This window comes from Microcaecilia unicolor, chromosome 3 (assembly GCF_901765095.1).
Source record: "Microcaecilia unicolor chromosome 3, aMicUni1.1, whole genome shotgun sequence".
Classification (NCBI taxonomy): domain Eukaryota; kingdom Metazoa; phylum Chordata; class Amphibia; order Gymnophiona; family Siphonopidae; genus Microcaecilia; species Microcaecilia unicolor.
The window spans coordinates 111,791,794-111,806,035 of NC_044033.1; the positions used below are offsets into that span (position 1 = coordinate 111,791,794).

At 46.6% G+C, this 14,242-nt stretch overlaps 1 protein-coding gene across 3 annotated transcripts in view; it reads right to left on the reverse strand.

The window, feature by feature from the left end:
• The window catches only part of ATL2 (atlastin GTPase 2), a 208,030-nt gene that overhangs the window by 125,815 nt on the left and 67,973 nt on the right, over positions 1-14,242 (reverse strand). For all 3 annotated transcript variants that reach the window (XM_030196285.1, XM_030196284.1, XM_030196286.1), the window contains 3 exons: positions 3,626-3,676; positions 3,388-3,444; positions 2,355-2,447 (listed from right to left, as the gene is read on the reverse strand). In XM_030196285.1, the coding sequence (XP_030052145.1) occupies positions 2,355-2,447; positions 3,388-3,417 (123 nt within the window). In that variant the 5' untranslated portion in view covers positions 3,418-3,444; positions 3,626-3,676. The remainder of the gene's footprint in view (positions 1-2,354; positions 2,448-3,387; positions 3,445-3,625; positions 3,677-14,242) is intronic.

Here is a 14,242-nt window from a genome sequence, read left to right on the forward strand (position 1 = left end):
CCACAGTTTCGTGCAAGTACGAGAATGTGGTATCGTGCATCTGCTTTAGTCCTTTACAACTGGGGAAGTGCAGGTCGAGGAATTTGCGGGATGCTCTTGTGGCGTTTCTTAGAGGTAAGTCTACGAGGTTTAACATGTAGATTCTGCGTGAATGATTTTGTGTACAATCGTGCAGATCTTGAACGTAATGCGCTCCCTAAGTGGGAGCCAGTGGAGCTTCTCTCAAGGGTTTTGCATTTTCATATTTAGTTTTTCCAAATATGAGTCTGGCAGCAGTATTCTGGGCAGTTTGTAGCTTTTTGATAGTTTGTTCTTTGCATCCAGTGTATAGTGCGTTGCAGTAGTCCAGATGACTTATTACCATTGACTGTACCAGGGTGCGGAATACGTACCTCGGGAAGAAAGGTTTTACTCTTAAGCTTCCACATGGAGTAGAACATCTTTTTCGTTGTGTTCTTCACGTGGTCATCGAGGGTGAGGTTTCGATCAATGGTGACTCCAAGAATTCTCAAGTTTTTTGAGACAGGGAGAGAACAGTATGATGTGGTTATGGTGGAGAAGTGTTTTGTGTAAACATCAGAGATCACCTTTGACACAGTTATATTTCACTGTAGCAAGTGCTGAGCTGGCAAGGGAGGGGGCATTTGCTCTGGGACTGGCACCTGCAAGACGTCATGACCAAGAGTTGCTATGGTTATGCAGAGATAGTACTGGGTCAGCTGCACCCCGGGTGAGAACATCCAAAGGAGGGGCTAGAGGAAGGTTTGGGAACATATGAAGTCATTCTGATCAACTGATAAGGGCCAAGAGCCCTGGTGACAAAGCTGGGGTCCACTGAAATGAATAGGGCCAAAATTGTATATAAGCAGCAGTCTGAGAGGTATTAAATCAGAAGGGAGAAGGAAGGCTACAAGAGAAGTCTTCAGAAGGTTGAAGAGAGAGACGTGTCATGAACTGTTGTACCATCATATGAATACCTGCTTGCCTGTACCATCTTTGGGTGAGATGAGAATGCTAATAAACTATATTACTCTATCTACTGAATACTGGGCTCCTTTCTAATTGGGGAGGTTGCTACTGCCTGACGGTGTAAGCCTGTCATGTGCAGATGCAAGGTTGGGGTGATTAAGTATCTAGAGGGGATATGCAGTTCTATCCAGGATAGTAGAGAGAGCCCCTGGCTTCCGCTGGCCAAACGGGTGAGGCAGATCTAATCATTACAATGGGGAGGAACTCGAGGACACCAGAGTTTAACACCTCAGAGACTGGAAAAGAAAAGAAATCCCTATCAGCCAAGGCTCTAACTGAGATTCCCCATGCACAGACGAACTATTATCATTAATAGCTTCTTAAAAAAAAAAAAAAAAGAAGAAAGAGAAAGAGAAAGAGAGAGAGAAACTGACTCGCCTCCTGCCTGCTGGAGACTGAGAAAATACTGGGGCTAGGGTCACATGGCCAGGGCTCTCATTGGCTCTCTAGTTTTAGAATTTTCTCAGTCTCCACTTGCTGGTAGGCATACACAACCCATCAGTCCAATCCTGATCCGGTCCGGAGGGACGCTAAGGAAATTAAGTGTGGCTGGCACTAGTTCAGGCAGTAACACACATAGTACTGTCACTGTTAGTTGAGGGTATGCTGGTCAACCATCCACCCTCAGACAAGGGACATCATGAAACATCATCAAGCACAGATTTCCCACTGATGTATTTATTTTTTTTAAAGAAAGAGAGGATGGTGGCTAGGTGGGGAGGGAGTGGGTATTTGCTTTAAAACTGTTTTTCAATGCATGTTATTTGTGGTTATAAAGATAAAATGATTAAAATTTTAATTACTGAATTTTAAACACAACCTTAATACTCGTTTGTTAAATGATATGGGAAAGGGATTTGATACATCACCTTTCTGTAGTTACAATCAAAGCAGTTTACATATTATATACAGATACTTATTTTGTACCTGGGGCAATGGAGGGTTAAGTGACTTGCCCGGAGTCAAAGAAGCTGTAGTGGGAATTGAATCCAGTTCCCCTAGTTCAGGCCACTGAAGTAACATTAAGCTACTCTTCCACTCCAAGCACTCAGACTTACAAAGTTACATAAAGGCATATTTTCAAAGCACTTACATAGTAACCTATGGAACTTTGGAAGTCTAAGTGCTTTGAAAATAAGCCCCAAAATATATCCTTTAAAAAAAAACCAAACAAACCTGATAGTGTGCCTTGACAATTTTTGCACCTTGTAAATGTGCCATGAGATGAAAAAGGTTGACAATCACTATTATATACTATATCAATATTTACCTAAATCAGTGTTTGTGCACAATTCAACAAAATTATAGAAACATAACTCATTTACCTGCAGTCTCTTTTCTAAGAACTTTCTTCCTCCTTCCAAACCATATCGATGCTCATAAGGATAGCTCCAGTCTCTAATTAAGAACATTAGAGTCTACAACAAGGTTAAAGAAAAAAAAATGAAATCACCTGTTACCTCGTTTCATCAGTTCCTGAAAGTTATATATTCACTGTTGTAATAAGTCACAATCCTAAACCAAAATGCAATCCGACTTGCATCTTTATTGGTATTCCCTAATATTCTGCAGATCTTATCAACAGTGAATATTGCTATTGGTTTGGCTTCATGACTAATTATTTAATAATGGAATTCTTGTAGCACTAGAAAGCAGGGTTAGTGAATAGAAGAAATTGTTATGCTATTTCACTTTTGCGCTATATGGCAGAATTAGACTCCTACCAAGTACATACAAGGAATACCGTTCTTAAAATAGATGCAATTTATATTCTTCCCTGTATATTCTATGTAGAGCGCCATAATTCTAAAACAATGAATGTGACATTTCTGAATAGTTCAGAAGCAGCCTGCTTTAATAAAGGAATAAGATTGGTATAGTACTGGCGCTATAATGTGGCAAGCTTTTAACAGGAAACCCCTGCATAAGGAAATCAGGTTTGCTTTGTCTAGTTTCATAAATTCTGATTACATTAATAATGTACATAGAGGGACAATACATTTGAGCTTCAACATCATATACAAAGCATCTAGAATTATCAGGTTGGAAGATGAAGTTTTTGAGAATTATCTTCATTTTCGAGCTCTCTCAAGTGCCACCCCATACATGAATGTTTAAGATCTCCTCCAATTAACAGATCAAGATTCTCACAATATACTGAATATACTATTGTACTCTGATGCAAAATTGGACTCTCCAGTTTCAACCACTTGACAGCATATTCCTAGCTAAGGCATTACAAAATGCATTACATTTACTTCTATTAAAATAATTAGGCATATAATTTTGTTTCTAAAACAAATTTGATCTGAAAAGCAAATCTGTAAAGAGTACTTCACGATAGCAAAGTTGTATTACCTGAAATGGCTTTTGGTACACTTCTTCCATAGCAAGTCTTCCATATTCTGTAAATAACTAATAAGTAGAACCAATAAGAACTAGTATCACGGAGGTGGTGTTGCTCTAAATTTTATTTAAATAAACATGCTAGCATCTCCACTCTTACCAGGATAAGAGAATACAGTATAACTAATATGATAGCCTACAGAAGAGCACATCAGGAACACAATCTATATGAAAAGTTCAGCACATTTACCTGTAAGTGTTGAAGATCATCTTCTTGAATGTTCTGAGACAAATTGTACACCTGACAAAAAGGACAGAAATCCAAGTTGGCAAGTTTAACACATTTGTGATCCCATCAGACTTTTCTCCATATAAAATTTTACATGATTACTTGTGCAGATCTTTACAACATACAATTTCTTTCTTCCTCACCAGCAAACTTTAATAAAGAAGTTTTGATAAAAATGCACTACATATATTAATCCAAACTTAAATTATCAGAATGCAATTTTAAAAAACTGGCAGCCTACCACATAATTACAAAATCATACAACACACAACCAGTAGCTATTTTACCTCTCTCCCAACTTTCCTAAAAAAAATGCATTCCAGCAGCAACTCAAAGCTCCGAAATACAACTAAGGCCCAGATGCATCAACCAAACGTTAAAAAATCAAAAACGTAAAAGTCCTTAACGAATTTTAAAAAACGAACAATGCACCAAAGAACATGTTCGGTGGGTATTTGAAAGTACAATGCATCAAACTGGTGGAATCCCACTCGGTAATTGGCCCCTAAAGCATGCGCAGAGCCACACACAACCAGGGTGAAATTAGATCTTACCTGCTAATTTTCTTTCCTCTAGACCCTCCAGACCGGTCAAGACGCATGGGTTATGTCCTCCTACCAGCAGAGGGAGACTGAGAAACACTGAGCTTTTGAATACTGTATATATAACCTGTGCAGTACATCCACTAGCCAGTATAACACTAACAAAGCAGAGAAACCATAACACTAACTATAATGAGCAACCCTGTACGTGGTCACTGCCAACTGGACACTTTCTTTATTTCTCTTACTGTGTCCCTTTTTCGTGTGTGCTTCCACAGGTGGGCTACCAAACACTGTCACACCTGTCCAGACTCAAACCAACAAAAAACTGGTAAACCAGAGTCTGAATCCATAGACACAACAATCAACAGCTGCCAAGAAATAACAGACCAAACATACCTCCTGGCCTAAAATACAGACAGACAGGGCGGGCCTTGACCGGTCTGGAGGGTCTAGAGGAAAGAAAATTAGCAGGTAAGATCTAATTTCACCTTCCTCCACGACCCTCCAGACCGGTCAAGACGCGTGGGACGTACCAAAGCAGTAAATATCCTACGGGCGGGATCCACGAAGGCCAGAGGTCAACACTGCAGCCCCAAAGCCTGCCTCTTCCTTGGCATGCACATCAATCCTATAATGCTTAACAAAGGAATGCAAGGAAGACCAAACCACCGCTCGACAAATATCTAACGGAGGAATCATACTACACTCCGCCCAAGAGGCTGCCATTCCCCTGGTAGAATGGGCCGAAAACTCCTTAGGAGCCAAGCGACCTTTTAGCAAATAAGCCGAAACAATCACCTCCTTTAACCACCTTGCTATCGTTGCCTTGGAAGCTGCCGCGCCCTTTTTTGCACCACCATGCAGAACGAACAAACGATCAGAAACTCTATACTCCCGAGTTCTGGAAATATAACAGCGCAAGACTCTCCGCACATCTAGCTTTGCCAGACGACGCTGCTCCGTATCCCCCTCCAAATTACCCAAAACTGGCAAGGAAATGACTTGATTAACATGAAACTCTGAGACCACCTTGGGCAAAAAGGATGGCACTGGCCGCAACGAAACCTTTTCCTTGGAAAAAAATCAAAAAGGGTTCTCTACAAGACAAAGCATGAAGCTCAGACACCCTCCGAGCTGAAGTAATGGCCACCAAGAAAACCGTCTTTAAGGAAAGATCCTTGTCCGAAACCGCAAAAAGGGCTCAAACGGCGGCCTAACCAAAGCATCCAGAACGAGATTCAAATCCCACGGAGGCACCATCCGCCGCCGGGGCGGTCGCAGCAGCTTAACACCCTTCAAAAAACGAACAACATCAGGACTAGAAGCTAAAGACTTCCCCTGAACCTTTCCCCGAAAACAGGACAAAGCTGCCACTTGTACTTTTAAAGAGGACAAGGCCAGACCCGTCCATACCATCCTGTAAAAACTCCAATACATCAGTCACAGATGCACGAAAAGGAAGAACCTGTCTACCTGCGCACCAATGCTCAAAAACTCTCCAGACCCGGACGTAAGCCAACGAAGTAGATTGCCTACGAGATCTCAACATTGTGGCGATAACTCTGGACGAAAAACCTCTCTTTAGCCTGTGCCTCTCAAGAGCTAGGCCGTAAGCGAGAACCGATCCGGATCTGGCATAACTATTGGTCCCTGACACACCACCACTGAATCTGACAACAGAAGAGGGTCTGCTACCGCCAGCCGTACCAGATCTCCGAACCACGGCCGACGCGGTCAATTCGGGGCTATCAAAATCACCCGTCCGGGGTGCCGAGCTATGCGTTGAACTACGCGTCCGACTAACGGCCATGGAGAAAAAACATACAGCAACTCCTGAGGCCAGGGCACCAGAAGAGCGTCGATCCCTTCCGCTCGAGGGTCCCTCCAACGACTGAAAAACCTCGGCACTTGAGCATTGCGGGCCGTTGCCATCAGGTCCACCTCGGGAAGTCCCCAGACCGACACAATGCGCTCGAACACCGACCGATGCAGAGACCACTCTCCGGGGTCTACAGTATGCCTGCTCAGGTAATCTGCGTCCACATTGTCCACTCCGGCCACATGTGCCGCGGAGAGCGCTAGAAGGTGACTCTCCGCCCACTGGCACAACAGCGCCGCCTCCTCCGCGACCACCTGACTCTTCGTGCCCCCCTGACGGTTGACATAAGCCACGGCGGTGGCGTTGTCGCAGAACACCCTGACTGCTTTCCGGAACAGGAGACTCTGAAAAGCCTGAAGCACGAACCGAATGGCCCGAGTTTCCAAATGATTGATGGATCACTGAGCTTCTAACTGAGTCCACCGACCTTGAGCCACTTGCCTGAGACAATGAGCTCCCCAGCCTTGTAGACTGGCGTCTGTGACGAGGACCACCCACTGCGGGGCCTCCAACGGCATTCCCTTTTCCAGATTGCCTGTGTCCAGCCACCACCGGAGACTGAGGCGAGGGATTACTGCCAGCTGAAGACGAATGTCCAACTCCTGACTCAGTGGTGACCAACGACTGAGAAGAGCTAACTGCAACTGCCGCATGTGCGCCCGGGCCCACGGAACTACCTCTATGGTGGCCGCCATCAACCCCAGGACTTGCAGATACTCCCGGGCCTTCGGTGCTGAGTCCGCCAGAAACCGACGAATCTGACCCGGCAACTTGCGAATCCGGGGACCCAGCAAGAATACTCGACCCTTCTTGGTATCGAAAAACACCCCCAGATATTCCAGAGACTGCGACGGCACCAGATGACTCTTGCCGAAGTTCACTACCCAGCCCAGAGACTGAAGAAATTGAACCACTCGAGCAGTAGCCATCTCGCTCTCCGACCTGGACTTGGCCCGAATCAGCCAATCGTCCAGGTACGGGTGCACCAGAACACCCTGCCTCCGCAAAGCCGCCGCCACTACCACCATAACTTTGGAAAAAGTTCGGGGAGCCGTTGCTAGTCCGAAAGGTAGAGCACAGAACTGAAAGTGATTCCCTAATACCGAAAAGCGAAGAAATCGCTGATGAGCGGCACGAATAGGAATGTGGAGATAAGCTTCCGTCAAATCCAAAGACGTTAGAAACTCTACGTCCTGAACCGCGACAATGACCGACCGCAACGTTTCCATGCGAAACGAGGGAACCTTGAGAGCTGCATTGACTCTCTTTAGATCTAAGATAGGCCGAAAGGCATCCTCCTTCTTTGGGACCACAAAATAGATCGAATAGCAGCCCGAGCCGCGCTGAGCGAGGGGAACTGGTACCACCGCCCCCAGCCTGATCACATGAGCCAAAGTGTCCCACACTGCTGCCCGCTTGAGCCTCGAATGACAAGGGGACTCCAAGAACCTTTCGGGAGGCGAACTGTCGAACTCCAGGGCATAGCCGTCTCGCACCACCTCGAGAACCCACTGATCTGAAGTGATTTGGGCCCAGTTCTGGTAAAAAAGACTCAGACGAGCCCCTACCCGAACCACAGCCTGGGCCCACACACCTTCATTGTGCATTACGCCCCAAAACCTGACCTCCCGTGGAAAAGTCACGCCCTCCGCGACGACTCCCACGAAAGAACTGGGTGCGCTGGAAGAACCGACCTCTAGGAGCCCCACTAGACCTCCCTGGCCTATACCGATGAGACTCCTTAAACCGACCTCGGGAGGAAGTACCCCTGGAAGCCGCCTTGGGACGAAAATCCGGAAGCCGAGGGGCCTTGGCATCACTGAGACCTCTCACCAACTTATCCAATTCCTCACCAAAAAGCATGGACCCCTTGAAGGGAAGAGAACACAGCTTAGCCTTAGAGGCCGCGTCCGCGACCCAACCGCGTAACCAAAGGGCCCTACGCGCCCCCACTACCATAGCCATATTCTTTGCCGAAGCACGCAATAAATCATAAAAAGCGTCCGACAAAAAGGACGATCCCATCTCCAGCTTGGCTAACTCCTGGACCCCCGAGGAACCAACATCCACCGAATCATCCAGAAGCTTCTCGGCCCAGCGAAAACAAGCCCGAGCTACCAGGCCCCCACACACCGAGGCCTGCAAGGCGAGAGCTGACAGATCAAAACTACGCTTGAGAAATGATTCCAGCCTCCTATCCTGGGGGTCACGGAGAGCGGTACCTCCGTCTACCGGGATTGCCGTGGCTTTAGTAACTGCTGTAACCACGGCATCCACTGTGGGAGCCTTAAAGGAATCCCTATCCTCCTGCGGAAGAGGATAAAGCCTCGCCATGGCTTTCGCGACTTTACATGGCGCATCCGGAACATTCCACTCCCGAAAAACCATATCCCGGAGATCCTTGTTCATGGGGAAAGACCGGGCTTTCCTCTGGATACCTTTAACTAAGGGATCCACCTGTCTATCCTCCCCCATGGCTACCTCTGGCTGATCAAACTTAAGGGTGGCCGCCACTTGATCTATAAGCTCAGACAGCTCATCCCTGTGAAAAATACGAACCACCGAGGGATCCTCACCAGGAATTAAGCACTCCGCATCCTGCGAGCCTTCAAACCCCTCTGGGTCCCCCAATTCACTAAGCGCTCCGTCAGAACCACCCGGAGAAAAAAACTTCCCGTCCTCTGACCAATCCACCCGTGGTCTTTTTGCCAACGAGGTACTGGCCCCCTCCTCCAATTGGGGGGGGGTCCCGTCCTCCATGCCTGATAGAGGGTCCACACGAACTCAGGGGGGAAACCAACCCCTCCAGGAGCCTCAGACGGGCCTTTTGCGACCAAAACGGGGGAAGCGGGCCCAAAAACCGCTGATTCCGCAGTGCGCGCCACTGAAAATGGCGGACGTTCCAGCCAAAACCGGAACCGCCGACGATGTCCCGAGCGGCGTCCCCACTGCCCCAGCAACTCCCGACACTGCTGGGACCTCCGCAGTTAACTCGGGGGGAGCCGCTGCCACCGGCACCTGCTTCGGTTCACCACAAAGACGGCACTGAGCTCCCGGGGATTCCACACCGCGGCGCGTGCACGACACTGGAGCAGTTTGCCCGCCATCCAAACACGAGGGCAAAACAAAAAACAATGCCGTGCGAGCCGGACCCAAAATGCTTTCACTCACTCAAAACACTTGCGCTGCTCTCACGCTCTAACAAAGAACTGAAACTCCGTTCGTTCCGAGCAGGAGAAAATTCACTGTTGCCCTTAAAGAAACAGGAACATCAAATTGGCAGCTGAGAATTGTGAGGCACTCAAGGCTACAGTACCAGGAAAGCAGTCGAGGCACAAAGCTGCCAGGTTCTCAAACAGAGAGCAGCACAGGGGGAGGGACCCAAAATAGGTGTGACACCCCAGGGGGAAAACACTGGGCCCCACCGGACCCAGGGCCCCGAAGCACTTATGATTTTTTTTTTTTTTTTTTTTTAAACACACGTACAGGGTATGTCAAGAAACAGAAAATGGTCAGGACACTAACCAGTCCCCATGACCTAGTATCCAAACTACCTCACCAGACTATTGAAGACTGCACAGGCTGTCCTTCTACCTCTGCTGAGACTGAGAAAATACTGGCTAGTGGATGTACTGCACAGGTTATATATACATTATTCAAAAGTTCAGTGTTTCTCAGTCTCCCTCTGCTGGTAGGAGGACATAACCCACGCGTCTTGACCGGTCTGGAGGGTCGTGGAGGAATAGCTATTTTACCTCTCTCCCAACTTTCCTAAAAAGAATGCATTCCAGCAGCAACTCAAAGCTCCGAAATACAACTAAGGCCCAGATGCATCAACCAAACGTTAAAAAATCAAAAACGTAAAAGTCCTTAACGAATTTAAAAAAACGAACAATGCACCAAAGAAGCAAGTCGCACATGTTCGGTGGGTATTTGAAAGTACAATGCATCAAACTGGTGGAATCCCACTCAGTAATTGGCCCCTAAAGCATGCGCAGAGCAGCCAAGCCATATGCTGGCTGCTCTGCGCATGCCACAAATGTAAAAAAAAAACAAAAAAAAAAAGCCCAAAACACAAACATGTGGATCGGGAGAGGGCAAAGGCGCTCGTCAGGAGCGTCCTGTATGTACGGCCTTGCCCCCCCCCCCCCGCGTTCACCGCTGCTCCCCGCTTCCTCCCCCCAGCATTAAATTAAAAAACAAAACAAAAATCAAAGCTTTAGGAGCCCCAGCCCCCCTCCCTTCCTGTCTCAACTCTTTCTCCACACAGCCCCGCCTTCTGCCATCCTCCGCCCCTGTGCCCCGCCCCCCTGAGGTCGTCACCGCCGATCCCTCCATCCACCGGGCTCCCCCCTCCGCATTACCGGGCCCGTAGGTACGTCAGACAGGGGCGGGCCCAGGTCAGGGAAGACGGAGAGAGACGTCCTGAAGACTGCAGCGATCTGATGGTCTTCTTGCCCGTGCAGCGCCTTCATACAGAGGTGAGAGGCACTGCACGGGCCCGGTAATGCGGAGGGGGGGCAAGGCCGTCCATAAAGGACGCTCCTGACAAGCGCCTTTGCCCCCTCCTGAACCTTTTTTTCTTTCACTTTTATATTGATGCATGGGGAGCGGGGAGCAGCAGCAACCTCGGGCGTCAATAAAAGACGCCCCTGACGCGCGTTTTCGCCCCCCTCGCTTTTTTTTTTTACATTAACGTTTTTAGTCGGATAGCCCTAACGACAGGTACAGACCTGTCGTTAGCTTTCCAGCAGTTTTCCAGTGTTAGGGTAGTCGGGAAAACTTTGATGCATCTCGTTTTAATATGGTTTCTACATAATTTGCTTATCTGTATTCCGTTTTCTGCTACCGTTGTCGGAAAATGGCCTTTAATGCAAGCCACGGTTCGAAATTTCTTTGTTAAAGGGTCGTTAAAGTTTAGTGCATCTGGGCCTAAGTTCTTACATCACCTCTGTCACCTGTACACATGCTCTGATGTGCCTTAAGTAACATTTCAGGACTGGTTACTAAAAAGTGTGATCCTATGATATCAGTTTATCAACCTCAATGTTTTTGATCTTCACAGGAGCTTTTATTAGCCTTTCCATCTGCTAAGTCATGCTGGCTGCTTACTATGAAAAACAAGACTGTGTGGGAAGGCCCCGGAATGGCCTACCATCTTATATCAGGGGTGTGTAGTAAATATCATGAGCGTTCCCATCTTCCCTGCACTTAACAGAACAGGACAGACACCACATCAAAAATACATCAGCAGATAGTATGGTGAGTACACCCATGCTATAGGCTGATGGATTTACTGTGGCCACAAGTGTTAAATGGCCCAGAATCCCCTAGCAGCCTCTTGACCCTTCTGATCCCCTTCCCCAGTGTCAATATGACCTCCTGTCTCTCACCATCTCTCCCTGGCACTTACCAGAGAGGGTCCCTTGGTGGTACAGTGGCAGGGCAATAGTGACTCCGAGCTGTTCTTGCCCAGCTGCCATACAGGTTTAAAATGACAGCTGATTCCTTGTGGCAGTCTCAAGGCAATAACACTAGAGGTCAACCAGCCAAAATAGCCCATACTTTTCCCCATTCTAGTCTCATGGCCGAACAAAACTGTATTTTCAGTTTTGGCCAAAACACAAACTGCTATCAAAACTGTCTAAACCTGAGGTGTCCAACCTTGGTCATTGATGGCTGCAATCCAGTTAGGTTTTCAAGATTTCCCCAATGAATAAGCATTAGATTTGTATGCACTACCTCCATTGTATGCAAATAAATCTCATGTATATTCATTATGTTAATCCTGAAACCCAACTTGGGAAGGGCAGAGATTGGACACCTCTGGTCTACTTCCAGCTGAAAGCAAAACCGAACCAAAAAACTAAAGATTGGTTGTGTGAATGTGAGCAAACAAAGCCCACTGGGGATTGTCAAGAGTGTTCAGTTGGCAGCCCTCTGCTAATCCCACAGGAGTTCCAGAACTGCAAGCACAGGCTGACAAACTGGGAGAGCCATTTTACATAGAAAAATGTAGGCAGATAAAGACCATATGGCCTATCCAATCTGCCCATCCACGTCATCTACTACTCCCCATCACTCCCTTAGAGATCCCTATGCTCTCTTGAATTCAATACTGTTTTCATCTTCACCAATTCCACCAGGAATCCTTTCCACAAATTCACCACCCTTTCCATGAAGTAGTATTTCCTCAGGTTACTTCTGAGTATCCTCTTTCACCTTCTTCCTGTTCCCCCTCATTCCAAAGCTTTCTTAAACAGATTCTCCTCCTGTGAATTCATGCCACATAGGTATTTAAAGTATCCATCATATCTCCCCTCTCCCACATTTCTTCCAAAGTATACACTTCCAAAGTATACATATTGAGATCTTTAAGTCTGTCCCCCATATGCTTTATGACAAAGACCATTTTAGTAGCTACCCTCTGGACCGACTCTATCCTGTTTGTGTCTTTTTGAAGGTGTTATCTCAAGAACTGTACATAATATTCTAAACGAGGTCTCGCTACAGTCTTACACAGAGGCATCATCACCTTTTCCCTACTGACCATTCCTCTCCCCATGCACCAAAGCATCCTTCTAGTTTTCACAGTCACCTTTTCTACCTGTTTGGCCACCTTAAAATCATCACATACAATCATACCCATTTTAACAAGGTCTTCACAACAAATCTGGCATGTTTAGGTTCCTAAGTCAATGCAGATGTAGCTAATTTTGATAAAACACATGGTCCGTTTCGGACAAAACCCAAACCATGTCTGTAGCCTTTTAGCCGCACTGGCAGAAAAAAAAAAAAAGATTTGGGGCCAGTTTTGGCACCATTAACTGAAACCGAAACTTGGTCGGCCTCTAGCCCTACACAGTGTGGCATTTTTATCACACTGACTGTATTTAACACATGGAGAAATTAGTTCTTACCTGCTAATTTGCTTTCCTTTAGTCCTTCTGGACCAGCCCAGAATGTGACTGATGAGTTGTGCACCCCTTCCAGCAGGTGGAGACTGAGAACTCTGACTCTTGAGAAAGTCAATAAGAGCCCTGGCCAGCTATAGTTAGATTCAGTATTATCTTAAAGTAAGAAAAGACAGATCATTTGTTTCTGTGCAACCAGGAAACTTGAGTAGCCACAATCACGAATATGTACCTCTTGCTAACTCCAACAAAGCTGCAGCACATTCATCACACACTGGCTACATATGCCCTTCATGTGTGGAGTTTTTTTTTTTTATACCACCAGAAAGAAACTGCAAACGCCCAAAGCAGCTCCAACCAAAAAAACAAAGAAAATGCTCTTCAATTTTACAGATCAAGCATCTCAGGGAGGGATCTGGGCGGTCCAGAGGGACTAAAGGAAAGCAAATTAGCAGGTAAGAACTAATTTCTCCTTCTTTAGCATCCCTCCGGACCGGTCCAGAATGTGACTGAAAGTTACAAAGCAGTACTCCTAAGGGAGGGTCCCCAATAAACCCGCCGTGAGAACATGCGCACCAAAAATGGCCTCTTGACGATGCTGTAATGCTTAGAAAAAGAGTGCGAAGAGGACCAAGTGGCTGCCTTACAAATTTCCAAAGACAGCACCAAAAACACTCCACCCATGATGCACTTTGCCACCTAGTACAATGGGCTTTGACTCCGTCTGGAATAGGCCTCCCAGACAGAAGGAAAGCAGAAGCAACCATCTCTAAGCCACCTGAAAATGGTGGGTTTTGAAGACACTAGTCCCTTACGGGAACCACCAATGAGCAGGAAAAGACAATCTGTGTGACAAAAGTCCTCTGTAGTTTTCAAATAGTGCTTAGGGTCCCTTTTGACATCAAGAAAACGTAACCTCCGCTGCTCCTCCAAGCAGAAGAACCAAACACCGGCAAAAAGACCGACTGAGACAGATGAAAATGTGACATGACCTTAGGGAGAAAGGAAGGAATGGGACATAATACTACTCACTCATTAGAAAACTCCAAAAATGGAAACCTACAGGAAAATGCCTGCAGCTCTGACACTCTTCTAGCCGAAGCAATGGACACAAATTAAGGTCTTGAGAGTCAAATCCTAAGAGAACATGACATCAAAGGTTCAAATGGGACACTTAGTAAGTACTGAAAGAACCAAATTAAGATCCCACACTGGAAAGATGTTCCTAGAGGGAGGACGA